This window comes from Urocitellus parryii, chromosome 6, assembly GCF_045843805.1.
Source record: "Urocitellus parryii isolate mUroPar1 chromosome 6, mUroPar1.hap1, whole genome shotgun sequence".
Lineage (NCBI taxonomy): Eukaryota > Metazoa > Chordata > Mammalia > Rodentia > Sciuridae > Urocitellus > Urocitellus parryii.
In genome coordinates this window covers 174,571,402-174,598,616 of record NC_135536.1, presented here as the reverse complement: position 1 = coordinate 174,598,616, position 27,215 = coordinate 174,571,402, and the positions used below count along the sequence as shown (strand labels likewise).

At 50.1% G+C, this 27,215-nt stretch overlaps 1 protein-coding gene across 1 annotated transcript in view; it reads right to left on the bottom strand.

Moving 5' to 3' along the window:
• Positions 1 to 1,707: 1,707 nt before the first annotated feature.
• The window catches only part of Hck (HCK proto-oncogene, Src family tyrosine kinase), a 40,894-nt gene continuing 15,386 nt past the window's right edge, over positions 1,708 to 27,215 (bottom strand). Inside the window, exons 2-13 of the mRNA XM_026402074.2 lie at positions 24,526 to 24,643; positions 21,469 to 21,508; positions 21,054 to 21,153; positions 20,350 to 20,448; positions 18,778 to 18,881; positions 15,445 to 15,594; positions 14,615 to 14,767; positions 13,152 to 13,331; positions 11,715 to 11,791; positions 7,646 to 7,799; positions 4,486 to 4,617; positions 1,708 to 2,083 (exon numbers count right to left, since the gene is read on the bottom strand). Coding sequence (XP_026257859.1) covers positions 1,881 to 2,083; positions 4,486 to 4,617; positions 7,646 to 7,799; positions 11,715 to 11,791; positions 13,152 to 13,331; positions 14,615 to 14,767; positions 15,445 to 15,594; positions 18,778 to 18,881; positions 20,350 to 20,448; positions 21,054 to 21,153; positions 21,469 to 21,508; positions 24,526 to 24,642 — 1,509 coding nt within the window. The 5' untranslated portion in view covers position 24,643 and the 3' untranslated portion in view covers positions 1,708 to 1,880. The remainder of the gene's footprint in view (positions 2,084 to 4,485; positions 4,618 to 7,645; positions 7,800 to 11,714; positions 11,792 to 13,151; positions 13,332 to 14,614; positions 14,768 to 15,444; positions 15,595 to 18,777; positions 18,882 to 20,349; positions 20,449 to 21,053; positions 21,154 to 21,468; positions 21,509 to 24,525; positions 24,644 to 27,215) is intronic.

The window sequence follows — 27,215 nt, the reverse complement described above, 5'->3', positions numbered from 1 at the left end:
TTCCATATACCTTTCAAGGTCATGCACCCAAAGGCCGACTTCCTCCAACTTGGCCGGCCCTCCTAACATTTCTGCCACCTTTCTGTAGCCTGGTAAGCTATGAATCCATAAATGGATAAATCCATTCATGAGATCAGAGTCCTTGTGATTCTGTCACCCCTCTCCTAATGTTCTGACCCTGAATATTGTTGCTTTATACACCAAACCTTCAACATATCACCTTATGAGGGACCAAACCATACCAGGGTGCTGAGATACAGATCCTTCAGGGGATGCAATAATATTGAAAAGTGTCATCGCACCCTATCCCATTATCTACGTCTTCTTATCTTTCCCCCATGTCCAAAGCTAACTGCCATGCCGGGCACTGTGGCGCACGCCTATAACTTCAGGGGCTCGGGAGGTTGAGGCAGGAAGATCCCGAGTTCCAGCCTCAGCAAAAATGAGTCATTAAGCAACTCAGTGAGACCCTGTCTCTAAATAAAATACAAAATAGGGCTGGGGATGTGGCTCAGTGGTCAAGTGCTCCTGAGTTCAAACCTTGGTAACCTCCCCCCACCCAAAAAACCAAAAAAGCTAACTGTCAGAAAGGTTCAGTTTTTCACCTGTGGGAAGCACCCCCTGCTTTCTTGTCTCCTCTGCTTCCTGTTAAGTCTCCCTCCCCGGCCCATCGAGAGCTTTCCAAGCACGGTACGAGGTACCTCTCAGCTGCCCCATTTCTAGACTCCAGGATTCCTGCAACAATGAATACCATCTTAACAATCACGATGGCCATGTGGCCATAGGAGCTGCCAGGGCTTCAGGTAGCACCCACCCTGGGGGAGATCTAGACCAACTAGCTCAGCTAGAAACATGGCTTGGCAGGACAGTCAGATCATGAGAAATCATTCCTAGCATCTGGCAGTACCTGGTCCTGGGAGGCAACACTCATCCAGCATCTGGATGCCAGTGTGATAGGCAGAATAACGGCCCCTCCAGGATGTTCATGACCTAACCCCCAGAGACAGTGACAAGGTTACCTTACTTACACAGCAAAAGGGACTTTCCACATACGATTAAGGATCTTGAGATGGAAAAAGTGTTCTGTATTTTTTGGGCAAGTCCAGTGTAATTCCAGGGATCCTTACACGCTGAAGAGGGAAACAGGAGACTCAGAATTGGTATAGGGGAAGCGATGATGGAAACAGAGTTCAGAATGATGTACAGAGGCAACCATGAGCCAAGGCAGGTGTGGCCTCTTGAAGCCAGAAAAGACAAGGAAACAATTTTTCCCCTGGGTCCTCCAGAAGGAAGGCAGCCCTGACAACCCATTTCAAACTCTGATTTCTGGAACCATAAGACAATAAATTTGCATTGTTTGAAGTCACCATACTTGTTACAGCAGCAATAAGAAACTAATACAGCCAGCAATTGTTTTAGGGCAGTTGGAAAACTTTGAGCATTGAATGTCACTTTTCTTTACACTTCTGCTCTCTAGGAATGTCCTTCCGCCTGCAGCAAGAAGGCAAATAGGTATTCTGGAACTGGAAGGACAGGAGGGCAGAACTTCCAGTAAAGGCCTTGGCATTCATATCTTTTATTCAATAGCTTTTATTTAAATACTTATTTTATAATTTTAAACATTTCTAAATCACAGCTGTAATTGGAATTCAATCATCCCAGGCAATAGAAATATCAACTTGGGAGACTCCTGAGAATGGCACAGTGTGGATTGGTAGAGTAAAAAAGAGACTGTCCAGTCCACCCATCCACTTGGCAGATGAGGAGACTGTGGCTGCAGCGAGGGTGGGTGTCTGGGAATGGGAAGGATGAATGGGCTCCAGTGGCTGGTGTTGGAGACACCTCCTGGGCACCTCCTGGCCCCAGCCTGGTCCTGCCCATCAAGGCTGTTGTTGGTACTGGCTCTCGGTGGCCGTGTAGAAATCATCCAGCACACTCTGGATATATTCGAAGGTGGGCCGCTCTTCCGGGCGGTTTTTCCAGCAGCGGGTCATGATGTTGTAGAGCTCCTCGGGGCAGTGCTCGGGTCGAGGCATCCGGTACCCGTGCTCCAGCGCCCTGATCACCTCTGGGTTTGACATTCCTGGGAAGGAGCCAGGGAATTAGAAAGGGAGGGATTGGGAAGTGGGAGCCCAGGGTGGACAGATACTGTGGCCACCCCAACAACCACGGCTCCCCATCTCCCCTTGCAGGCTGAGCCCCTCCCACTGAGAAAGCCAGACGCTCCCTTTGCCAGCTTTCCTTGTGGCTAGGGCCTGGGACCCAGGAAAGGACAAGGGGAGCTGAGGGGGACGTCCGTTGGTAATTTCCAGGAGATGTTCTCCTTCCTGATTGAGTGAGGCAAGGCACACACCCCTTCCTTTCTTCCTTTGGACACTGGGAGATGACGCAATACTTGGAGCTGTAGCAACGAACTTACCCACATGGGGAATACCATCAACTAACTCAGCGTCCTGACAGCTGTTCGGCTGCTGAACTAACTGGCCACCATGGCCTGACTTCTTTCAATGGGGAATAATGACTTGCCTCTTGTTTCAGAAACACTTTGTCTACTATTTTTGTTATTTGCTGCCTAATGCATTCAAATGGATACAGGGCTCTGTAACCCATTGCCTGGATAACTAGTGTTCTCACAAAACAAAAGTCAAATGACCAGATTCAAGGTCATCTTATGAGTGGGACGATTTCCTTGTTCAATTTAGGTTTACATTAGTTACATATTAGAACAACTGTTAAATGCCTGTGATTCCCTGATTTTATTTATTTTTTTTGGTCCTGGGGATTGAACCCAGGTGTACTTTATCATTGCTACATCCTCAGCCCTTTTTATTTTTTAATTTTGAGGCAGGATCTTGGTGAGTTGCTGAGGCTGGCCTCAAACTTGCAATCCCCCTGCCTCAGCCTCTGGAGCTGCTGGGGTTACAAGTGTGCGCCACTGTACCTGGCTTCCAATTTTATACTCTCAATCTTGAACTTTAAACTCATGGATTCGAGGGTTCCCTTAGACATCTTTACTTGAATGTCTATATGTCACCTCCAATTTAACAAGGCTAAAACAACTCTTGAATTTCTACTGTTCCATTAAAGCCAGGATAATCATTCTCTATTCTCCTTCCCTGACCTCTCCATCGGCAAGTTATCTTTTCTTCTTTTGAAAAGTAGCATCACTCCATTAGTTTGTCTTAGTTGATGGGGATAGGATTTAAATTCAGTGCTGTATGTGTGAAAAGTCAGGGACTCTTTATATCCATCTTGATCCTCCCCAGTGTTCTAGTTACAGACACCCCAAGTATTCCCCGAGTCCCAGGCAATCTACATGCATCTACATTCAATCTACATGCAATCTACTTGGTATACATCTTTGTATACCGAGTGTTGGGCACTTTCCTTAGGCAGGGGGATATATTGATCCATTTGACAAGTCATTACTAAGCCCACTATAGGTCAAGCACAGAGGTGGGCACTGGAGTCACTGGTAAGGAATACAGCCAGGGGCTGGGATTGTGGCTTAATGGTAGAGCACTTGCCTAGCATGTGCAGGGCCCTGGGTTCAATCCTCAGCACCACATAAAAATAAATGAATGGAATAAAGGTATTGTGTCCAACTACAACTAAAAAAATTATATATATATATTTTTAAATTATATATATATTTTTTATATATATTTATATATATTATATATAAATATTATATATATTTATATATATATTTTATATATAATTATATATATATATTTATATATAATTATATATATATATATATATATATATATTTTTTTTTTTTAAAGGAGTACAGCCACGATTTCTGGCCTTATGGTCTTAGAATCTGATGGAGAAAATATTAAGCAAATACCTGGTTATCAATTAGGATGGACGCCATGGATGAATATAGCATAGAATATTATGAAAGGAAATCACAGGGGAGACATGCTATACTTTAGATGACTGGGGGGAGGGACAGCAGGAAGCTGGAGAGGGAGGCAGAGGCCAGATCATGTGGCGCCTGGCCAGGTGAGGCGTTAGGAGGGTTTGTATTAATTATAATGGAGACCGTTAAAGAATTAGGGATGGAGAAGGCACGAGATCTGATTTGCAGTTTAGAGAAATCTTTTTGGTCGCAGTTGAAGAACAGTCTATAAGCGAGAGAGGGGAGAAACAGCAGGACAGATTGGGAGGCCACGGTGGTGAGCAAGGTGACATGGCCTGGGAGCAGGTAAGGCTGTTAGAGGTGGGCAAACGTGGGACGTGTTTCTGGTTGAATGGCCAGGACCCTGTGACTGCTTGGATATGATAAGGGGTGAGAGAGGAGAGGGCCGAGGAAGCCCCTAGACTGTAAGCTTAGGAAATTGGGCAGATGGTGGTGCTTTAGCAGAGATGGGAAAGGCAAGGGAAGGTGGAGGGTAAGGATCAAGGACTGGGAATGAATATGCCAGTGAGATGGACCCGGTGCCTGGCCAGGTCCCAAGCCGATGCCCCCTTCCCTACCTGGGTAAGGGATCCGGCCATAGGTGACAATTTCCATCAGTAGGATTCCAAAGGACCAGACGTCTGACTTGATGGTGAAGGAGCCGAAGTTGATGGCCTCAGGAGCTGTCCACTTGATGGGGAACTTGGCCCCTGCAGGGGTGGACAGAGCAGAGTCAGGGGCCTCTGGAGAGCAGTTGGGGCTGAGTCTCTGCTAGGGCGAGGGAACAAATAGGACAGGGCAATAGCTGCTCCCCGCAGGGCTGTGGAAGCAGGGGACATCCATCTGCAGGACAGATGGCAGAGGAGAGTGGACACCTTGTTGATTCAAATGATATCCCAGTGAACTATAGCTCAGAAGAATGGAGTCCTAGAGGGCACAGAGTGTGGGGACAGAGACTTCAAGGGGCCTTGGTCCCCTCAGCCCTGGAAATGGGGGAGGGGAGGACATTGGCTCAAGTCTCTGAGGTCACAGGGTATCTCCTCCCTGCTCCCCACTTCCTTCCACCTGCCCTGGGAGGGGCTCAGTCAGCCTTTTGTTAGCGTTTCTCTTAACTAAGTTAGGTGTGGTGACACGGATGGTAGGATGCAGATGCTTCTGACTCAGGATGAGCTTACACCCTGATAAAGCCATCGTGAAGGTGAAAATCCCATAATAAAAGTGCATTGAATCCACCCCACCTCCTGACCCTCTTAGCTCAGTCGTGTGGGCACACGGCAGAGGCTCGGTTGTTCCCCGGGCTCAGTGGCTCAGTGCCGCAGCCCAGCGTGGTGAGAGAGGGCCCTACTGCATATCACTAGTCTGGAGAAGAGATCAGAATTCAAAGCATGCTTCTGCTGGATGTGGATTGCTTTTGCCCCATTGCAAAGTTGAAAAATCATAAGTTGAACCATCACAAATTGGGAGCCATCTGCATGTTCTTTGGATCTGATGAGACCAGCATTTTGACTGAGGATTGGAGTGCCCTTGGGGCTGGGACTGTAGCTCAGTGGTGGAGCACTTGCCTCGCACGGAGGAGGCACTGGTTTCAATCTTCAGCATCACATAAAAAGTAAATAAATCAAATAAAGGTATTGTGTCCATCTACTACTAAAAAAATATTAAAAAAAAAAGAAAAAAAGAAACTGCTCTGTGTGTGTGTGTTTCTCCTTCCCTTTCTTCCTTTAGATTTAGAGAGTTTTTATTTCCTGCTTATCCTCTCCTGGTTTAGAAATTACACATTCTACTTTTCTTTTTTTAAAAATAAAATTTAACTTTTTAATTTTATTTTTTATTTTTTAGTATTGGAGTGCTTAACCACTGAGCAAAATCCCCAGCCTTTTCTTTTTTTTTTTTTTTTTTATTTTGAGACAGGGTCTCACTAAAGTTACTGAGGCTGGCTTTGGACTGGCCATCCTCTTGCCTCAGCCTCCAGATCTGCTGGGATTACAGGTGTGTGTCACCACGCTTGACTGGTTTAAACATTTTTATTAAGTCATAACAAACATAAGATTAAAGCGTACAAACTCTAAGGTACAACTTGATGCATTTATATGTATATAAATGCATTTTTACATATAATGCATATTTATACATAAATGCATTTCACTTATATATATAAATATTATTATAACAATATTATTATACATACATATAATAAATACACACATTTGTAATCACCATCAGATTAGGGTATAGAACTCTTTAAGCATTAGAAGGCTCCCCTGCTCCTTCCTAATCACTACTTCCCTACTCCAGGTAGCCGCTATTCTGACCTCTGTTACTAGAAATGAATTTTGCCTGTTTTTTTCTTTAACAGTTTTTTTTTTTTTTTTTTTTTTTTGTACCTGGGATAGAACCCAGGGGCGCTTAACCACTGAGCCACATCCCCATCCCTTTCTTATATTTCATTTAGTAACAAGATCTTGCTGAGTTGCTTAGGGCCTCACTAAGTTGCTGAGGCTGGCTTTGAACTCATGATCCTCCTGCCTTAGCCTCCTAAACCATTTCTTTAACAGCTTTATTGACATACAATTCGCAGACACAGCCTCCATGCATTTAAAATATACAGCTTAATAACTTTTAGAATATTCACTTTTAGAATATTTTCATCACACTTCCCCTGAAATTCCATAATACTCATTCCTCATTTTTTCCCAACTCTCCACCCCAGCCCTAGGCAGCCACAAAGTCACTTTCTGTGTTTATGACTGCACCTGTTCTGGACATTTCATATGAGATGCATCTGTGTGCCTGGCTTTCACTTAATATGTTGTTTCCAAGGTTCACCTATATCGCAGCATCTTTCAATCCTTCATTCCACTGTATGGTCAAATAACATTCCATTGAATGAACGGGCCACATTTTGTTTATCTGCTAATCAGTTGATCAACATTAATTAAGGCTGTTTCCATTTTTGGCAACTATGATAATGCTGCTATGAACTTTATTATGAGTTTCTTTTTATTTATTTATTTTTTATTTCGTATGGACAGAAGCATTCAGCATCAACACTTTTTTGGGGGGTCTGATTTATTTCAATTTGATATCGTTCTGTAAGAATCATCCATTTGGTTGCCCATGGTGTTGGAATGTGCTTTGCATTGCTGCCTGGTATTATATTATATTATGTGAATATTTCACAACTTATGTGTCCATCCTACTGTTCATGGACATTGGGAGACTTCCTTTTTGTCTATTGTGCACAAAGTTGCCTTTTGTTTGGTTTGGTTTGGTTTGGTACCAGGGATTGAACCCAGGGGTGCTTTCCCACTGAGCCACATCCTCAGTCCTTTTTTAATATTTTATCCAGAGACAGGATCTCTTTATGTTTTCTTAGGGCCTTGCTAATTTGCTGGGGCTGGCTTTGAATTAGGAGTTCTCTTGCCTCAGCCTCCCAAGCTGCTGGGATTATAGGCATGCACCACTATACCCAGCCAGCAAGTTGCTCTTAACCCTGAACTTCAACATGCACTTGCCTCACTAAGTCTAGAACTGATCAGTGCTTCTCAATCTGCTCTGAAATTTCCCTCTCGAAGTCACTGGGAGAGATTCAAGTCCAAGACCTCACCAGCTTCGTAACACAGAGGTAATATTGGGTATATGGACATTTGCCCCTTGCCGTCACTCTCGCAGGCATCTCCTCTTGGCACTCACAGCCCATCCGAGAGGGCACGTGGGGCTGCAGGTGGCATTCCCTACCTTCCCGAGCCGTGTACTCGTTGTCCTCGATGATCCGTGCCAGGCCAAAGTCAGCAATCTTACACACCAGGGATGCAGAGACCAGGATGTTGGCGGCTCGGAGGTCCCGATGGATGTAGTTTCTCTGCTCGATGAAGGCCATGCCTTCTGCAATCTGCATCCAAAATGGAGACACTCTCACCCTTGGATCTGGCCCAGCCCAAGAGGTTCTCCCCCCTAAACCAGAGCAGGGGGGAAGGACTAACCAAGTGGGAGAAAAGTGAAGAACATCTGAGCCAGCACCCCCCTCTTGTCAGAAGGGTTCTGGGCTCAGACTGGCATTTCTCTGCATATCCACCCAGGCTGGGGGATGCTTAAGGCCTGCTCAATTTGGGGGATTTCTCTAGAATCACAAAACTTCCAGAGAGCATTTGAAATGTCCTCAAGGAAAAAGCAATGCGATGATTTCTCCAGGAGAAGATTCATTTATTCATTCAACAACAATCTACGGAGTGTCTTATGGGTGCCAGACGGTAAGTTGGGCAAAGCTCCTGAGGATGGTGATAAGTACCAGAAGGGACAGAGAAGACAGGGTCACAGGACAGGAAGTATTGAGGGCTTGTTGGGTGGTCAGGAAAGTTGGTTGGAGGAGGTGAATTTTTAGCAAAGATCAGAATGATGACAATAAAAAAAAAGTGTGTCAAATAAGAATATTCCAGGCAGAAATACCAGGTGCAAAGGCCTGGAGGCAGGGATGAGCTGGGTGTTGGTGGAACAGTGGAAGAGCACAGAGGCCAGGGAGGATGAGCCGAAGATTGGGAGAACTGAAGTTGAAAGGAGACCACCAGTTTCGAACAGCCTTTAGTCCAGGAGAGGAAGTTGGATTTTATTCTGATGGCGAAGGGAGATATTAGACTTTGAGCAGCAGTGTGCATGATTTTTTTCATTTTTTTAAATTGGTGTATTATAGTTGTGGATAATGACAGGATCTGTTGTTACATATTGGCACATGCACACAATGTTACAATATAATTTGGCCAATATAGTTGCATGATTTGACACACATTTTTTTTTTGTGTGTGTGTGTGTCATAGATTGAACCCAGGGGCACTTAACCACTGAGCCACATCCTCAGCCCTTTCAAATTTCATTTTGAGACAGGGTCTCGCTAAATTGTTTAGGGCCTCACTAAATTGCTGAAGCTGGCTTTGAACTCGCCATCCTCCTGCCTTTGCCTCCTGAGCACTGGGATTACAGGCCTGCACCACCGCACCCACCTTGATGCAGATTTTTAGACTGTTGTAGCTGCCCAGCGAATAACAGACCATGTGGAGGGTGCATTCACGGTAGGTGCCCAGGAAGCCTCTGATAGACACACGTTTGTGTCTTAAAGACATTTTTCCTCTAAGAGTTTGGATAGAAAATACTTAAGATTAATCCTCAGATACCCAGGAAATAACACAGTTTACAAACTGGCCTCTGGTCCCTTCAAGCTGGGAATCACCATGATCCCTGTTTTACAGAGGGGACACCCAGTAGGAAAATACTGAATGTCAGCCTCAAACCCAGGTTAAAGAATCCTAATCTACTGCCCCTAAAATACACTGCCTCTAAATAACCCTAGAAAACCGGAGCTCTGGAGGGCTGCATGAGTACAATTCGATGAGGCCCTTTGGGAAGGTAGAGGGCGAAGGGTTTGACCAGACAGACCAAGGCCAGGCCAGGGGCTCAAGGGCTGAGGTGAGCGGGTGGTGCACCTGCACGACATGGACAGCAGGGGGCACCCGAGGCAGCGGGAACTGAGGTCTGGATTTGGGAACAAAAACTTGAGGGTTTCTGATTTTCTTTGGAGTGGGAGGTGTGGGGAATGGGGAGTGGGGGAATTTCTAAGAAGACGAACCATCAGCAAGAGTTATTAGGCTAATGGCAGGTATTAGGCGGGCTCAGAGTCCTCCTCATTGACTCCACCTGACCTTTTGGTCTAGTACTTTCTATGGTGCAGTCAAAAGGCTGGTAGTCTCCATTTTTTAGTACCCACTGGCTGACATCACTTCATTCTTCTGCCTCACTTTTCTATAAAGGGAGACAATAACAGTACCTGCCTCCAGGAGGTCATGTGAAGGTTAATTCTCTAAGCCTACATTCAAGGGCTTAGGATCGTGTCTGCCAGACTCTTCTCTTTGACCATGGCTATCCATGCTCCCAGTTCTCAGAGAGGTTAAGCACCTTGCTCAAAGCTGCACAGGCAGAGGTGGGATCAAGGGGATCAATGCAAAACCCTAAGCCCATTTGCTTACAGATCATTTCTTCGAGGCACTGGCATTGGGTTTGCTTCCAAGAGCATCAGGGAGTCACAGAATTGGAGCTGGACCAATTGGAAAGGATATGCTAGCCTGGGGCTCTTCAAGCTGAATCCTAGGATACCTCCAGGTTGTCTGGGGATCAGGGGAGGAGAGAAGGGCCACGTATGAGGCTCCTCCCTGCTTGCTTCCACCAGAGCAGCGCTTTTTTGCCTTATAATTTTATATATTTAACTACTGTATAGAACTTCATTTGACTACGCTGGGTGCAGTGGCGCACACCTGTAATCCCAGCCACTCAGGAAGCTGAGGCAGGAGGATCACAGATTTAGAGCCAACCTCAGGAACTTAGTGAGGTCCTAAGCAATTTAGCAAGACCCTGTCTCTAAAGAAAAAATTAAAAGGGCTGGGGATGTGGCTCAGCGGTAAAGTGCCCCTGGGTTCCATCCCTGGTACCAAACCAAACCAAACGAAAACTTCATTCCACTAACAGAGCTGTGGCTAAACAATGTTATCAAACTTGGCAACCACCGTTGTGGTCCAATTCCCTTATGGGACAAAGGAAAAACTGAGACCCAGAGTTGTTCCTAGTTCAACAGCCAGTTGTAATGGGACGGGGCACCCTCCTGCTGCAGCGTCTGCTTCTCTAGGTCTGGAGGTAAAAACCAGGTCCCCAGGAAGGCTCTTTCCTGTCCCTGGGCTCAGAGTCACCTCTGCTTCTGGAAGTACTGAGGCCTAGAACCTCTTTCCCCACTTTGCTTTGTTTTCCCATCTGTGAAACGGGGAGAGTAGCTTTTGTCAGTCTGTGCCCTACCCAGCAAGGTTTCTGCTACTTGATGGTTATAATTTAGCAACAGACCAACTATTGTTTCCCAGATGTTAAGGGCATCCCAGTGAAAATACCAGGCCTTGATTTCCATATACCCTTGGTTTCCAGGCTCTGAAAACAGAGCCTTTTGTTAGACCTTGTCAGTGCACTTGGGGTCCTTGATATTTGCATATGCAAATGAGTTCTGCCCTGGGAAGTCTCCAGAAAGCCCAGCCCCAGGTCCAGCTGCTCCTTTGTTTCCCCTTTGGGTGTTTGTTTCCTCTGTCTAGAACACCCTGCCCTTCCTCTGCCTCGGTAGAACTTGTCTTTCACAACAGCCTCCAGGCTGCTTCCTCTGGGAAGCCCTCTCTGATTGCTCCTGGACCAGGCTGACTGCTTGGCTGTGCAATCCCCCAGCCCCTTGTCCTCCTGGTTTTCCCACAGATAGCAAAGACCATGGGACAAGGTAGAAGTGACAAACACCCAGGCTGGGGAAGATGCACACATACCTTTATTTTGTTTATTTATTTTTATGTGGTGCTGAGGATCGGACCCAGTGCCTTCCACCTGCGAGGTGAGCACTCTACCACTGAGCCACAACCCCAGCCCCTGAAGGTGGATTGTTTTTTTTATACTGGGCAGTTAATAACTATTACTTTTTTTTTTTTTTGTATCAGGGATTGAACTCAGGGGTGCTTAAGCACTGAGCCAAATCTCCAGCCTTTTAAAAAATATATTTTATTTAGAGCCAGGGTCTCACTGAGTTGCTTAGGGCCTTACAAAGTTGTTGAGGCTGGCTTTGAATTTGAGATCCTCCTGCCCCAGCCTCCTGAGCCACTGGGATTACAGGGGCGCGCCACCACAGTTGCTAACCATTGCGTTTTGTTCACGCTCTGATCACAGTATGTGTTCAATAACTACTTATTGAATCAATAACTGTATTCCTGTCCCTTTCCTCACAGCCTCACCATGAAGCTCTTACCTGGGCTGAGAAGTCGATGAGTTTTGGCAAGGGCTGCTTGCTGCCTTCTCCACTTTTCAAAAAGTCCAGCAGGCTTCCTGCATTGGGGAGGGAAGAGGGACATTTACTATTCTTACTATTTAGTGGATGGTTAAAATATTTTTATTGCAATGGATTTTTTTTTTTTTTTTTTTTTTTGGTGGAGCTACCAGGGATTGAACTCAGGGGCACTCAATCCCTGAGCCACCTCCCCAGCCCTATTTTGAATTTTATTTAGACACAAGGTCTCACTGAGTTGCTTAGCGCCTCGCTTTAGCTGAGGCTGGCTTTGAACTCACAATCCTCCTGCCTCAGCCTCCTGAGCCACTGGGATTATAGACGTGAGCTACCACGCCCGTTTTTTTTTTTTTTTTTTTTTTTAACTGGGACTCACTGTGTTGCCCAGACTGGTTTGGAATTCCTGGGCTAAGTGCTCTTCCTGCCCCAGCCTCTTGAGCAGCTGGGACTAGAGATGCTCATCACCATGTCTGGCCACAGCCATGGGCTTATGTATTTATTTGCGGTACTTGCGATTGAACCCAGGGTCTTGCACACCTGGGCAGGCGCCCTACCCCTGAGCCCCAGCCTCAGCCGGAGCATGGATTTTATAAACGCACTTGCTTACCACGCCTCTCCTTTGAGGACTAGAACCTGAGTTTTTCTGAAAGGACTTTCTGGTTGCCAGAGGGGCCCTCTGGTTGAGACGACCCTCGGAGCCTGGGCACCTGGGGTCGAGTTTGATAAACAAACTGGCATAATTGAATATTTAGAAAGTGGAGTTTTGTGATTTCAAAGCACAAACAGGTTGTGTAAAACGTTTCTGTTGGGCTGGGGCTGGGGCTCAAGTGGTAGTGCGCTTGCCTGGCATGCATGAGGCACTGGGTTTGATCCTTGGCACCACATAAAAAGTAAAATAAAGATATTGTGTCCACCTAAAACTAAAAAATAAATATTAAAAAAAATTAAAAAAAAGTTTTTGTTGATCCTCAAATGGGCAGGGATGGAAAATGGTCAGGAAATGGCGACCTAAGAAACAGCCCTGGGAAATGCTGAATTGTCACAAGGTGGGGTGGCCTCCAGCTGGTTTTGTTCTGCTCTTTTCTGCACAGCACCGGGGGCCCAGCGACAGGGGCTGAGGAAGAAAGGAGTCACCCTGGTCTCTGAGGCCCCCCGGTGAGCCCACCAGGGACCCACGTGCCTCTCGCCTCATTGCTCAGGGAATTCCGGCCACATCCCTCTCCCGGTGGCCCAGGTTCTCCCTTTCCCAAGGTGACCCCATGATCCAGGAGGGCTGGCTGGCTGGTGCCCGCTGGGTGCTTGTTGTCAGGACTCCTGGCCAGACGTGCGGCCACCTTCGCCTCTGCGGTTCCCAGAATGGGCGGCAGCTGGCAGCCCCGCCCCCGGCCCCAGCAGGCGCACCTTTGGCCATGAACTCCGTGACGATGAAGATGGGCTCCTGGGTGACCACCGCGTGCAGCTTCACCAGCTTGTCATGCTGCAGCGTCTTCATCAGGTTGGCCTCGGCCAGGAAGGCCTCCACCGACATACTCCCCGGCTTCATCGTCTTCACTGCCACCTTGGTGTGCTTGTTGTAGGTGGCTGAAGGGGGACACGGAGCAGGGAAGGTGGTTGGAACCCACAGGCCTTCCCTCATCCTGGGTAGACCAACTGCAGACCAGCCTCCTCCAGAAAGTCTTTCCTGCCCTCCCAGCCCTTAGACAGGGAGGGAGGGCACAGCTTTGGGCTCAGACAGGTATGGGCTAGAAGGCTGGTTTGCTGCTTCCCTGCTGTGTGTACTGGAGCAAGTCACTTAACCTCTCTGAGCTATGGTTTCCTCATCTGCAAAGTGGAAATGATAACCATTCTTTCTGAGGGTCTGTCACAAGGTTAAAAAATGATCCTCAAACACCACTTAAATTACCACACCCCGCCATACATCTCACCTCAATCTTAACACTGTTCTTGAAATAAACTGCAGACTCATTATGCACCTGATGTGGCGGGCCCACCTCTCCAGCCTCGTCCTCTACCACACTTACTCTGGCTGCCTATACATGAATCACCCCGAGTGCCACTCAGTCCCTTGGGCACCGCCCCTATCCCACCCCAGGGACTCAGACCCTGCTTGTTGACTTCCTGATCGCTTTGGTCTCCTCTAGGCCTTGGCTTCAGGAAGCTCTAGCGCAGATCTGGGGCCTCCTAGAGGGAGGTCTGGGGCCGCTCTACTCTGATCCGTCCCACGTTCCTCTCCGTATTTCCCTTTTGCCTCATTCTTCTGATTCAGTGCCTGGAATACGCTCAATCAATGTTCTTGAAGTGTGTGGCTCTTCCGCTCACAGCACCCGGAGGAACCGATGGCCTCTCCACGGCTGTCTGCACCCCTGCGGTGGAGAATCCGCACAGTGGGGCGCACGGGGCGCACGGGGCGCTGGGCCAAAAGTCGGCCCACAGTGGGGCGGAAGGTGCCTTTCCGCGCACACAATGTCTGCCGAGCTGCTGGGCACAGGACAGGGGCTCAGAACAGCTTGTCCTTGGTGCCAGCCCTGAGCTCACCTGGAAGGTCCAAGCTCGGTTCCCCACTGTTCCCCTTCACCATCCCCAGGGCCTCTGGGTCCGTGAACCCAAATGGCAGACCGTCTCCACCAGGGGACTCCTCATCTAGGACTCCCACTTCCCTGAGGGAAGCTTCCGATCCCAGCAGGCTGGACGTCAGAGGCAGACCAGCGCGTGGACCGTGTGGACCGCAGGGGCATTTGGTTCGCTATCAGAGGAATCCCCCTGATGACTCTTGTTCAAATCCCGGTCCCTGGGCGGGGGAGTTCCTGGAAGCCGTACTGTCCCCTCTGGCCCTCCCTCTGGAGCTGTGGTCTCTGGGTCCTTACCCATCCAGACTTCCCCGAACTGCCCAGCGCCCAGCTTCTTCTCCAGCTGGAGGGACTCCCGAGGGATCTCCCAGGCGTCTTTCTCCCACGGCTTCTGGGGCTTGGGGGACACACAGGGCACTGACAGCTTCTGGCAGAGCCCGTCCTTCCCCTCTGGAATAGAGTCCCCCGGTCAGTCGAGGACAGCAAGCTCCGAGCCTGCAGTAGCTTCCCCTCAGAGCCCTCCTGGCAGTGTTCTGGCCGATGTCCCACCTGCCTGTCACCAACAGGGATGTCCCCCAGAGAGCAGAGCAGGGCAGGATGCCACTTTTACACCTCTCCCACCCGCTTGCCCAACACGCCCAAGGCTTCAGGAGAATCCAAAGCAACCTTTTGTCTGGGGAGGGTCAGAAAGTGCACCCAGAGGTTGGGATTCCGGGGACAGGCCCATCGTGGTGGGACGTCTGAAGGCTGGGGGTGCAGCTCAGAGGCAGAGCATCTGCCCAGCGTGAGTGAGGCCCAGACTTCCACCCCCAGCCCCACAAAGCAAAACTAATAAAACAGAAGTGTTGCGGGCGCGGTGGTGCACGCCTGTCATCCCAGCAGCTCAGGAGGCTGAGGCAGGAGGATCTCCAGTTCAAAGCCAGCCTCAGCAAAAGCGAGGAGCTAAGCAACTCAGTGAGACCCTGTCTCTAAATAAAATACAAAATAGGGCTGGGGCTCAGTGGTCGAGGTCCCTGGGTTCCATCCCCAGTACCCCTTCCCCCAAAAAAGACCACAAAGATGTTGAAAACTAAAGACCAAGGGGTGTGGGCTCTGCAGGGTAGCCTGTGGCCCGAGGCCTGACTCACTCTTATAGTGGGCCACCAGATCCTGCAGGTTGCTGAAGGTGCTCCTCGGGGAAATGTAGAAGCCCCCATTGTCCAGGGTCCGGATCTTATAGTGCTTCACCGTGTCTCCTTGGTGGGGCTCGTAGTCTCGCACCGACAGAGAGTAGCTCCCTGCGATGGCCAGAGAGAAACCCCTCAGGACGGCACCTCCGGGACCTGCCATCTCCAGTCTGCACCCGACACCTCCGAAAAGCTGCTACTGACTCCACCCTGGCACCCGGGCAGGAGCACAAGAGGGCAGAGTGGGCTGTGGCATCATGCTTCCGGGTTCTCACCCTGGTTCTGCCATGTCCAGCCGTGACACTTTGGGCACGAGGAGACTGTATCGACTCTCTGTGCCTCAGTTTCCTCAGTTGTGAAATGGGAACACACCTCCCTCCCTCATCGCACTGCCTGGCCATCAAAAGAAGTGATGCTTGTAAAGTACTCAGAACAAACACTCCATAAATGGTCCCTGTCATCATCACCCTCAGTATTTATGGTATTTATGTACCACTTACATCAATCTATGAAACAAAAAGTCAAGGCGTGCCGGGTACAGTAGTGCACCCCAGGAAACCCAGCAGCTCGGGAGGCTGAGGCAGGAGGATCGTGAGTTCAAAGCCAGTCTCAGCAACTTAGCAAGACCATAAGCAACTCAGTGAGACCCTAACTCTAAATAAAATATTAAAAAGGCTAAGGAGTGTGGCTCGGTGGTTAAGTGCCACTGGATTCAATCCCTGGTACCAAAAAACAAAAAACAACAAGCCAGACTATGCAGAAACAAACAGATAAAAGGACAAATCACACAGAAGATCCGATTACTGACATGTGACCACATGGTGGCAGGCTAGGCTGAGCAGGGGTCCCCAAGATGTTCATACCTGGAACCTGGGAACGGGCCACCTTACATGGTATAGGGGACTTTACACTCAGGATCTGGAGCAAGGGCCATTATCCTGGACTATCCAGGGAGCCCCAGGGTAAACACAGGTCCCGAGCAGGGGACGCTGAGAAGGTCAAGGTCAGCAGCAGGAGGTGTAAAGGTGGAAATAACGGGTTGGAGAGACGTCAGGAAGGGCCAAGAACCAGGGAATGCTGATGGCTTCCAGAGCCAGGCAGGGAGAGCCTCCAGGAGGGACCAGCCTGCTGACGCCGTGTCCTGAATCCAGTGAGGTCAGACTTCTGACCCTGGGAACTGTAACAAGTTTACGAGGGTCTGAGCCACTGAGTCTGTAACAGCAACATGGGAACCTGCTGCACTGTGATCACCTGGACCAGAAACACACAAGTCTCGGAGTCCATGACCACAGTCTGCCATCTGCGAGCTGGTGCCCTCGTCTTCCACCTTCCTCATAGGATTGGGGGAAGTTTGTTTTGGATCGATCTTTACTTTTGGAGGTGTTGGGGATCGAAACCAGTGCCTTGTGCATGCTAAGGCAGGCACCTGCCACTGAGCCCAGCCCAGCTAAACTGTTGAATGACTAACTGCTGACCGTACATGCCGGGAGCTGTTCTAAGTGCCCTGTACAAATAAACGATGAATGAAAAGGAATAATATGTATTATAATGAATTATAATTATATTAATGACATTATTTACAATCATGAATAACCCCAGGAGGTAGAGGTTTTATAATATTACCAGCCTTGATTTATAGATGAAGAGATTGGGGCCCAGAGGGGTGAAGTAACTCCCCTAAAGCCACACAGCTGGTAAGTGGCATGGCTAGGATTCAAACCCAAGCAACTGGCTCCCTCTTAGTCACTCTGTCCCAGTCCAGATGAGGCTGGCTTGACTCATGCCCCACAGGGTGGGAAGAATCCCCAAAGCCAGCAGAATGGTATTCAGGGGCCTCCTGCTGCAAAGTTTTGTTATGGTGGCTCAGCTGTCATGCCCCTGCCATGGAGGCTGTGAGGGCTGGACAAGGGTTGCGCTCCTGCCCCCACTGGCCTGTGAGACTCTGTTTGATTGCTCTGTCCCTGACTGCAGCATGGACCAGCCCAGTCCCCAAGCTGTCCTGGGCACACCAGAGAGGAGAGCTGCTGGGCGACAGGAAGCCTGGTCTTTCTTTTGGTCTCTGTTCATTTCCCCCTGGGGCCTCGAAAGGGGCTTATTGGGTGGGAGACAATAAACAATCTCTGACCTGAAACACTGACCGTGAGTGACACTGTCCGAGTCACAGTTGGCCACAATGATGCTTTGATCAATGTTCCCAGAAGGGTTTGCTTTAGGGTCCCGTGAGGTCCCACTTTCTACAACTTGCTTGGTTTATGTGAATCAGCAGCACGGAAACCACACTACAGAGGCTTAACGTAAAGTCGCCCATCCCCCAGGGAAAGTAGCCTGTGAGGCCAGGTTGTCACACAAGGTTTTCAGGCATTGTTCCCGCCCTCCCATCACCACTGAGCAAGATGTCGCCTTCAGGGTACAGGGACTTCAGGAGGCTGCTCCAGGCAACAGAACCTCCAAACATCTCCTCCCAGGAGCATTTCAGGCAGAGTCCAGAGGAGGCCCGCTTGGGTCTTCCCACGGCCTCACCCTACCCGGTTTCCTTATAGAGGGAGAAATTAGGCTTCTGGACGAGGTATATGGTGATTTACAAAATAATAATAAAAGCCAAGTTGGGCACAAAGGCACACGCCTGTAATCCCAGCAACCCGGGAGGCTGAGGCAGGAGGATTGGAAGTTCAAAGCCAGCCTCAGCAACTTAGCAAGGCCCTAAATAACCTAGTGAGACCTTGTCTCTAAGAAATATAAAAAGGGCTGAGGACAGAGCTCCGTGGTGAAGCACCTCTGGGTTCAATCCCTGGCACAAATAAATAAATTAACAAATAAAAGCTAGTAGCAGGATGTGATCGTTCACACCTATACTCCCAGTCTGTCGGGAGGGTGAGGCAGGAGGATCTCAAGTTCAAGACCAGCCAGGACAACCTAGAGGAATGTCTCAAAATGAAAATTAGAGAGGGCTGGGGTGTGGCTCAGGGTAGAGGCCCCTGGGTTCTTCCAGGTACAGGGGGGAATACAAGCTAGCGAAGACCAGTTTCCAGGTGTTGGCTGGATGGATCTGGAGCGTGTTGGCTGGATGGATCCGGAGCCACACGGCTGCCTCCCGAGCTGAGCTGGGGGCCTGGCCTCCTGGGCCAACCGGGCACAGAGCTTGGACCTGCCGGGTTCAGAGCGGCAGAGGGCAGGAGAGAACCGGCTGCCTGGCCACCTGGGTGGGTCGCTCCACCCTCCACGGAGCGCGCTCGGAGGGTGGGGTGGAGGCATCGCGCCTGAAGCACGGGACAAGGTGGGGAGGGCTGGCGTCACCTTTTGTGGTCTCGCTGTCCCGGATCATGAAGGAGCCCAGCACGTTCCCGGGAGCCAGGAGGTGGCGCTCTGCGTCCTTCCGGCTGATGCCCTTGAAGAACCACCTGAGGGAAAGGGAGGTGGTGAGCGGGGCGCGGTCTGTCCAGCTCACGCAGAGCCCCGGGGGCCCGCGGGGCTCAGTGGAGGACCACGGGGAGGCTGCAGGCTGGCTTCCTGCAGCATCATTTGACTCTGAGATTTTGGAGAAAACAATCACCTTTTGATGTCCAAACAGATGTTTTGCCAGAGGCAAATCCAGATTGCTGAGATTGAAGCCTAGGGGACTTGGGGGAGGGACTTCAAAAAATAAAGCCGTGTTACAAATGCAAAATGGTCTTTCCAGGGCCACTCAGTCGGAAAGACCGGGAGATGGATAGGAGGACCCAAATAGGGACAACTGTCCTAGCCAGCTGTGGACAAGCATCTTAATTTTGCAATTTCACAAGCACAGGTGACCCCGGGAGGCTCCCTCTCAGGGCCCCGGGGTCTGTGGAGTGAGGGCTTGAACCGCCCTGGCTTTCCTGCCAATCTTCCTCTGCATTCCTGAAAATACAGTTGGTATGAATCCCTAGGCTTGAACGTGAGATTGAAAAGAATTTTATAATTGGGATCATATCCTAGGAACTTTTCTTCATTCTTCCTGAATATTTGGAACGTTGGGTAGAAAAGTTCAAGTAGCCCCAGTTGAATCCATCCCCACCCTCACAGGGATGATAGGAAAAGCCGCGCACAGTGGCGCAGGCCTGTAATCCCAGCAACGTGGGAGGCTGAGGGAGGAGGAGAGTGAGTTCAAAGCCAGCCCCAGCAATTTAGCCAGGCCCTAAGCAACTCAGTGAGACCCTGTCTCTAAATAAAATGCAAAATAGGGCTGGGGATGTGGCTCAGTGGTTAGGCACCCTGGTTCAATCCCCGGTACCAAAAGAAAAAGAAAAAAAAAAGCCTCAGAACAGATGTCAGGTGGCCTTGGCCCTGCCACAAACCCTGTGTGACTTTAAGCCAGTTGTTTTCCTTCTCTGGGCCACTGTTTCCTCTGTTATCAGCCGGGGAGAAAGATAGCTAGTATTCATTGAGTTCTTCTTATCCACCCAACAACTCTATGGAATTATCACCTTTCTTATTCTGATTTTATAGGTGAGGAAACTAAAAAACAGAGGGGCAGGCAACTTGTCTGGGGTCTCAAAACTTGGAAATTGTAGAGGGGGTGTTCAAATCCCAGCAGTCTAACTCGAGAGCACAGTGCCAGCGCTTATCCTTGCAGGGAAGGTGCACGATGCACAGGTGAATAACCAAAGAAATGAGATCAGTTTTCTGCTAGCAGGAGGTGTTCTGTGGGGGTAAAACAGGCTCACAGGAGTGAGAGTTGCAGAGCGGACCAGCCTTAGATGGGTGGCCAGCCAAAGGCTCCCTGAGATCTGAAGGGTGGGAAGCCAGCCCAGCCAGGAGCCTGGGGAGAGCGTGCCAACAGGAGACAGTGTGTGCAAAGGGCCTGAGGCCATCGCACTCCCTTCTGGAAGCAAGAAATGGGATACTTACTCCTCCGTCTCCAGGGAATTCACGCGGGCCACATAGTTGCTTGGGATGTAGCCCTCTTTCCTGGTGGCCAGAGATCGCGCCCTCCACCACTCCCCAGCCCTGAGGGACAAGAAAGACGGGGGGAGTCAGGGAGCAGAGGGACCTTTCTCCAGGCCCTTCAGGTCACCCCAACTTGGCCTAGAGAGTCCCCCAGCCCCAGGAGGTCAATCCGATGAAGAGGGCTGAGCCAAGATTGTCCTGAGCAACACAACGCCATATGGACTCAGTCCCCACTGAGCGCGAGGCTCAAGCCTGTCCCTGACCTGTGGACTGGGTCTTTGCCCTGCTCGCCCTCACTGGCCCTGTAGCTGGCCCAAGGCAGGGCCTGGTGCCCATGGGGACTCACAGGGGCTCTGCTGGGCCCAGAGGGTGTGGCTGAGCAAGCCCTGCTCCCCCATGGGCCCAGCACTGGCTGGTGCTCTCCCCACAGCTGAAGGGGATGGAGCCAGGGAACTCAGAGACCTCTGCCTGCTCCCCTCTGCCTGGGCTGTGCCATTGCTAGGTCCCCTTTATAGTGGCCCCCATCGGGGTGACAGCCACCCCTTCTGTCTCCTCTGTTGGGACCACAGCCATCTACTCCTGAGCCAGCCTATCGGGCCTTCCCTGAAGACAAGGGTCGAATGCAGTACTGAGGTGGGCGAGCTGGGCACAGGGTGGGCACTCACTCCTCCAGGACCACCATCTGGTCCCCCTTCTGGAAGCTGAGGTCTTCACGGTGAATGGCCTCGTAATCGTACAGGGCGACCACAACAGTGTCCTCAGAGCCTGCTGGAGGGAGAGGCGCAGGAAGGTGAGGCGCGGGGGTCCGGCCCCGGCCCTGGACCGCGGCTCTGCTGTCCCAGCAGGAGCAGGCTCCTGCCACGCGGCAGGGTTCCGGGGTGGAGAGGGAACAGTGTTTTGCTCGTGTCCCTGGACAGTGTGACAGGAGCGCCAGGGCCTGGGCCAGAGTCTTAGGGCGCTTCAGGGGGTGTTCCAGGATGTTTTTGACCTCTGGGATTTTTGACTCAAACTGGACTGAGAACTTGACCTAACCCTCTCCATAGCACCCCACTCCACTGACCCTGGTTGCCAGATACTCACCCTCCACAAACCCTGGGGGGTTGCCATTGTAGTTAGGCCCCTGGAAGGAAGAAGAGAGAGAGGAAAATGAATCTGAGAATGTGCAAGAAGCCATGAAAGTTGTGTGTTTTAAAGAGGCTGGGTGTAGCTCAGGGGTACGGCACTTGCCTAGAATGCATGGGGCCCTGGGTTCCATCCCCAGCTCCACAGGGGGGAAAAATGGATACCCATCCTATCCTGAGTCCTATGTGTTATGGGAGGAGGCCCAGAGAGGTCAGAGAACATGCCCAAGACCACACAGCACATCAGAGGCAGAGTCAACACAAAGAATCAGGTTTTTTGAGTTTAGGGCCTCTGCTTTGGACATACTTGGGTTGACACTTCCTCTCCATGTACATGAGGGAAGTTGGTCCAGATCAGTGTTTTCCAATGTTTGAAGAAATTGTAGGTCCACAAATATTTCCCATGAACAAAAGACTCCATTATGTGTGTGAAAAAAAATCCAAGTGTCCGTTCAAAGGGGATCTGCCGCTCAGATGGTGGTGCTTTAAGCATCTCTTAGAAGAGGAAGGTCAAGATTCATAGAACTTGACCTCAGAGACACATCATTGGATTAAAAAAAAAGCTAGTTCTACAGAATGATAAGTACAATACATATCCTCAATATTTTCCATGGCCTCACACTAGACCTGTGAGTGTAAATTTATGCTAAAAGTTTTGCAAGGGTCCACTCCACACTGACAACCTCGGATTCCTCTGGGGGCTGGGGCATTTCAAGCGGGGTGGGGGGGAGCATGGGGCAGTGGGTGCTGTGGCTCTAGCTGTCATCTGTGATTCTCTGTTTTCAAGGAGAGTATATTTGTCTGTCACATGTGTCATTAAACATTCGATTGAAGAAATTAGGGAACACTGTGGAAGACACGATTTTGAGGAGGGTGGAGATTCACAAAGTTCATTACAAACATTCCCCACGGCTCTGAGAAGACCTGCAGGGAAGGGCCCGTTTCTCCCTGTGTGTCCCAAACTGGTTTGACCTGGGAACCCACACGGCCCCCTGTAGCGGAGGAACAAGGAACCGCTGATAACTACCGTCCTTAAATCTGATGTTCAGAGAGGACCACCAGACACTGGCGGGAGAAACCCTTTGCTTTTTGCTGGTGACAACTCAGAGGGTCTCTGAGAACCTGGGAATTGGAAGCCTTCAGCCCAGAAATGGCCCAGCGCCACACAGGTTAGAAGAGGAGCAGACCCTGGGGTGCCTTCGGGTTTGTGATCTGCGGTCGTTCAGGGCATCACTAGCATCAGAAGCTCATATCATCTCAGGCTGTGTTAATAGAGGTCAAAGGTCAAAGAGAGAGGAGACTTCCATGAGTCTCCCTTTTCTAGAATCAATCCTGTTGGAGGCATCTTGCTGAGGAAGGGCAGCAGGATGGGGAGAGGCCAGGAACTCGTGTCCTGAAGGGATTTGGAAGCCACGGCTGGTTGTTTTCAATTTCTATGGGCTGTCCAGGGGCAAAGGCTAAGGTTTGGGATCAAGAAGTAAGGGTTCGGCTGGGGCTGGGGCTCAGTGGTAGAGCCCTTGCCTCACACGCATGAGGCCCTGGGTTCTATCCTCAGCGTCCCATAAAAATAAAGATATTGTGTCCGTCTACAACTAAAAAAAATATTAAAATAAAAAAAAGAAGAAGTAAGGGTTAATGGGAGCTGGGCGTGGTGGCGCACACCTGTAATCCCAGCAGCTCAGGAGGCTGAGGCAGGAGGATCACGAGTTCAAAGCCAGCCTCAGCAACTTAGTGAAGCGCTAAGCAACTCAGTGAGACCCTTCTCTAAATAAAATACAAAAAAAGGGCTGGGGATGTGGCTCAGTGGTCGAGTGTCCCTGAGTTTAATCCCTGGTAAACCCCCCCCCCAAAGAAGTAAGGGTTATGGGGTAACAGGCCTCCGTTCAATGTGAGGAAGAACTGCCTGAGGGGCCACCCAGGAGGGCCCCCCACCTAGCTGGGCTTCCAGCTGCTGCCGAGTCCCCAGCCAACCTCAGCTGAGGACAGATAGAGGGTCACTGAGCGGAGAGAACCCCAGGTCTGGGGTTAGAAAGACGTGGCTGAACGTTTCCCTGCTGCTTGGCCCTCTCGAGCCATTGAACTTCTTTGAGCCTTGGTCACCCTGGCTGTGACACGGCCTAACTGCTGTCTCCGGGCTTTCCGTGAAGAATCACGACATGGAGGCCGCTTACCTGAGCGCCCAGGCCCTGGCAGGTGCTCAACGAACAGGAACAATTAGATTATCACACCCATGACCCCTGCCGCGAGCCCAGCCACTGCCATCACAGCGTTAGTGTCTCACCACCGCTACGACTCTAATGACCCTTTTCACCACCATCGCGGTCACCACTAGTATGGCTGCCACCGCTGTCCATCAACCGCACTGTCACCACCATGAGGAGCATCCCCTTCTTTAGCATGGCTTCACCTAGGAACCTACTCGGTGCAGACCAGTCCTGCCCCACCCCTAGGGGAGGCCCTAGGTGAGCTGGCTGATCTCTGCGCCCAGCTGTAATGGGCAGGTACCGATGGTCACCTACAGCAGGCCTGTTGTGAGAACTCAGCGCGTTAATTCTGTAAAGCGCACAGGACAGCCTGGTCCACCGAGACTGGACAGCAGGGAGTAGGCACCCCCTGCCAGCTTGGCTGCGCCTCTTATTCACCGTTGTGCCTGCTACTGCCACTGCTGCCACTGCTGCTGCCGCACGCCCACCACCAGGCGTACTACGACTGCTACTGTATTCTTGCATGACACAGATGCTACGGTGACTGCCGCCACCACCGCTGCTCTAGGACTGGTCTGGTGGGGGTCACTGCTTTGCAGCCTCCAGGCTGGTGCGCCTCGGCTGGTTGTTGGAGTCACGCTGGTGGGCAAGGTGCTCTGCAGGACAGGGAGGGACGTCCTTGCCTGGGAAGTATCCGGAGAGGTATTCTGGAGAGCATGGGCACCGCCGATGGCTAGGCAGTGCCACCCCGTCCCCACCACACCCTGCACAGCCTGGGGAAGAGATGCTGTCGGGCCCCCGCCACTACTCACCAACTTGATCGGGGTCGTGGGATCTGGCATGTACACAGGGCTCTGCACGTTGGTGCTGGACTCAGACTTGGAGGCCTTGCCTCTATTCCGGAGGAACTTGGACTTCATGCACCCCATCCTGCAGGCAGAAGGGAGCCCGGGTTGTCCAGAGCCCAGCAGGGGAGTCTGCTGATGCTGCCTGACCTGGTCGAGGACCAGCAGGCTGTGGAGTGGACTCAGAGGATAAGTCAGGGGGACAATGGGAACACCACCGTGCCGGGCAGCGGGGCGGGCAGTGGGTGGCGGGCGCTGCGGCTCCTGGTCAGCGCGCCCAAGCTGACCCTCGGCACCTGGCTTCACTCACACCCACCTGTCACTCTCCTGTGACCCAAGCCAGTCTCAGCTCTTCGCCAGCAAAATGGGGATAACAATAAAATCTGCTGGCAGGGGGTGGGAAGGACACGAAGACACACGGACAGAGAAACAGCAGCCTTGGACTGAGGGACTAGAGTCAAGTAAAACTGGACCATTATTGTGCAATAAATCACAAAGGTGAGGTCACATAACGTGGCCCCAATGATCCAGCTAAGCAGTAACCAAGGGATCATATCCCTGTGTCATTCTCTATTTGGTTTAGGACCCTCCCTCCCGCCTTCTCCCTCCCTGGCTCCTCTCCTCCCTCTCTCTCTCTCTCTCTGTCTCTGTCTCTCTCTCTCTGACTTAATTTTTCATTCATTCATTTACTCAATAAACATTTACTGAGTACTTTTCTAAGCCCTAAACAAATTGGGCAAATCCACATTCTTATGGAACTCAACTGAAGAACAGGAGACACAGTTAATAAACAAGTCAACAGTGAAAATAACACCATATTTAGTTGGTGGAATGAGAAGTAAAAAGAGAGCATGTCAGAGGGAACAACTGGACAGGGTCCTGTAGACAGTGTGGTCAGGGAAGGCCCCTCTTAGGAGGTGATATTGGACCTGGGGTCGGAATGACCCAGGAGCTAGTCATATGACACTCTTAGGGAATAGTGTTCCAGGCAGAGAGAATAGCAAGCAAGTGCAAAGGCCCTGGGGCTGGAATGTGTTTGGAAGAAGGCGGCTGTGAAAGCAGGTCAGTGCAGCTACATCTCCAGGGCAGGGGAAAGGAGGCTCCGTGACAAGGCTGCCACATCTTCGGGTGGCCATGAGGAGTTTGGATTTTATTCAAAGGAAGGTGGGAAATGATGGCAGGTTTCTGGCAGGACAACTCTGGGGTACAATTTTTGCTTCAAATCTTCCCACTGATTGCTGGGTGAAGTATGGACTGGAGGGAGCCCCGTCGAAGACTGTGGTGGTCGACCAGCCCCGAGATGATGGCAGCGTGGTGCAGGGGGTGGCTTTAAAAGGGGTAGGAAGTGGAAGGATTTAGGGAATGTTTTAGAAGTAGAGCTCACAGAAAATCTTTGCCCCCTGCATCTCAGATACAGCATTAATCTCCAGGATATAAAGAACTCAAAAAACTTAACCCCCCAAAAACAAAGATCCCAATCGAAAAATGGGCAAAGGAACCAAACAGACACTTCACAGAAGAAGACATATGATCAGTCAACAAATATATTTTAAAAATGTTCAACATCAATAGCAATTACAGAAATGCAACTTAAAACCACAAATTAAAACTACAGAGATTTCATCTCACTCCAATTAGAATGGCAATTATCAAGAATACAAGCAAGAACAAATATTGGCGAGGATGTGGGGGAAAGGTTCACTCTCACATTGCTGGTGGGACTGCAAGTTGGTGCAACTACTTTGGAAAGCAGTATGGAGATTCCTCAGGAAACTTGGAGCGGAACCCCCATTTGACTCAGTCTCCCCACTCCTCGGTCTATATCCAAAGGACTTAAAAACAGCATACTACAGTGACATAGCCACATCAGGTGTTTATAGCAGCTCAATTCAAAATAGCTAAGCTAGGGAACTAACCTACAGCCCCTTCAACAGATGAATGGATAAAGAAAATGTGGTACATGTACACAATGGAATATCACTCAGCCTTCAAGAAGAATGAAATTATGGCATTTGCTGGTAAATGGATGGAGCTGGAGACTATGTTAAGTGAAATAAACTAATCCCCCAAAACCAAAGGTCGAATGTTCTCTGAGATGCGATGCTAACACACTGGCGGGGCGGGTAAGAAGTCCACAGGATTAGACAAAGGGGAGTGAAGGGAAGGGAGGGGGGATGGGAGTAGGAAAGACAGTGGAATGAACCAGACCTAACGTTCCTAGGGTCATATAGGAACACATGACCAGGGCAACTCCACAGCAAGTACAACCACCAGAATGGGAAGTTACACTCCATGTGTGTATGCTATGTCCAAAGACATTTCACTGTCATGTATAACTAAAAAGAACAAATCAAAAATTTTTAAAAAGAAGTAGAGCTCACAGACTTTGCTGCCGTGTTAATTTAAGGATGCTCAAAGAAAACACATTTGCCTGACTGGATTCAAAACTTACTGTAACAGTGGAGGGGCATTTCATTATTTTTTTCTCAAAATGGGTGCGCGTATCTGCTGAGAAGCCAGCCTAGGAGAACCATAAGAGGAAGCTCTGCTTTCCCCATCTCTGCAAAACGGCAATGTCTTCTAAAGCAGCTAGAACTCGGTTGTCTATATCTTGTTAAAGTAAACACGGGTGCTGGGCGCGGTGGTGCAGGCCTGTA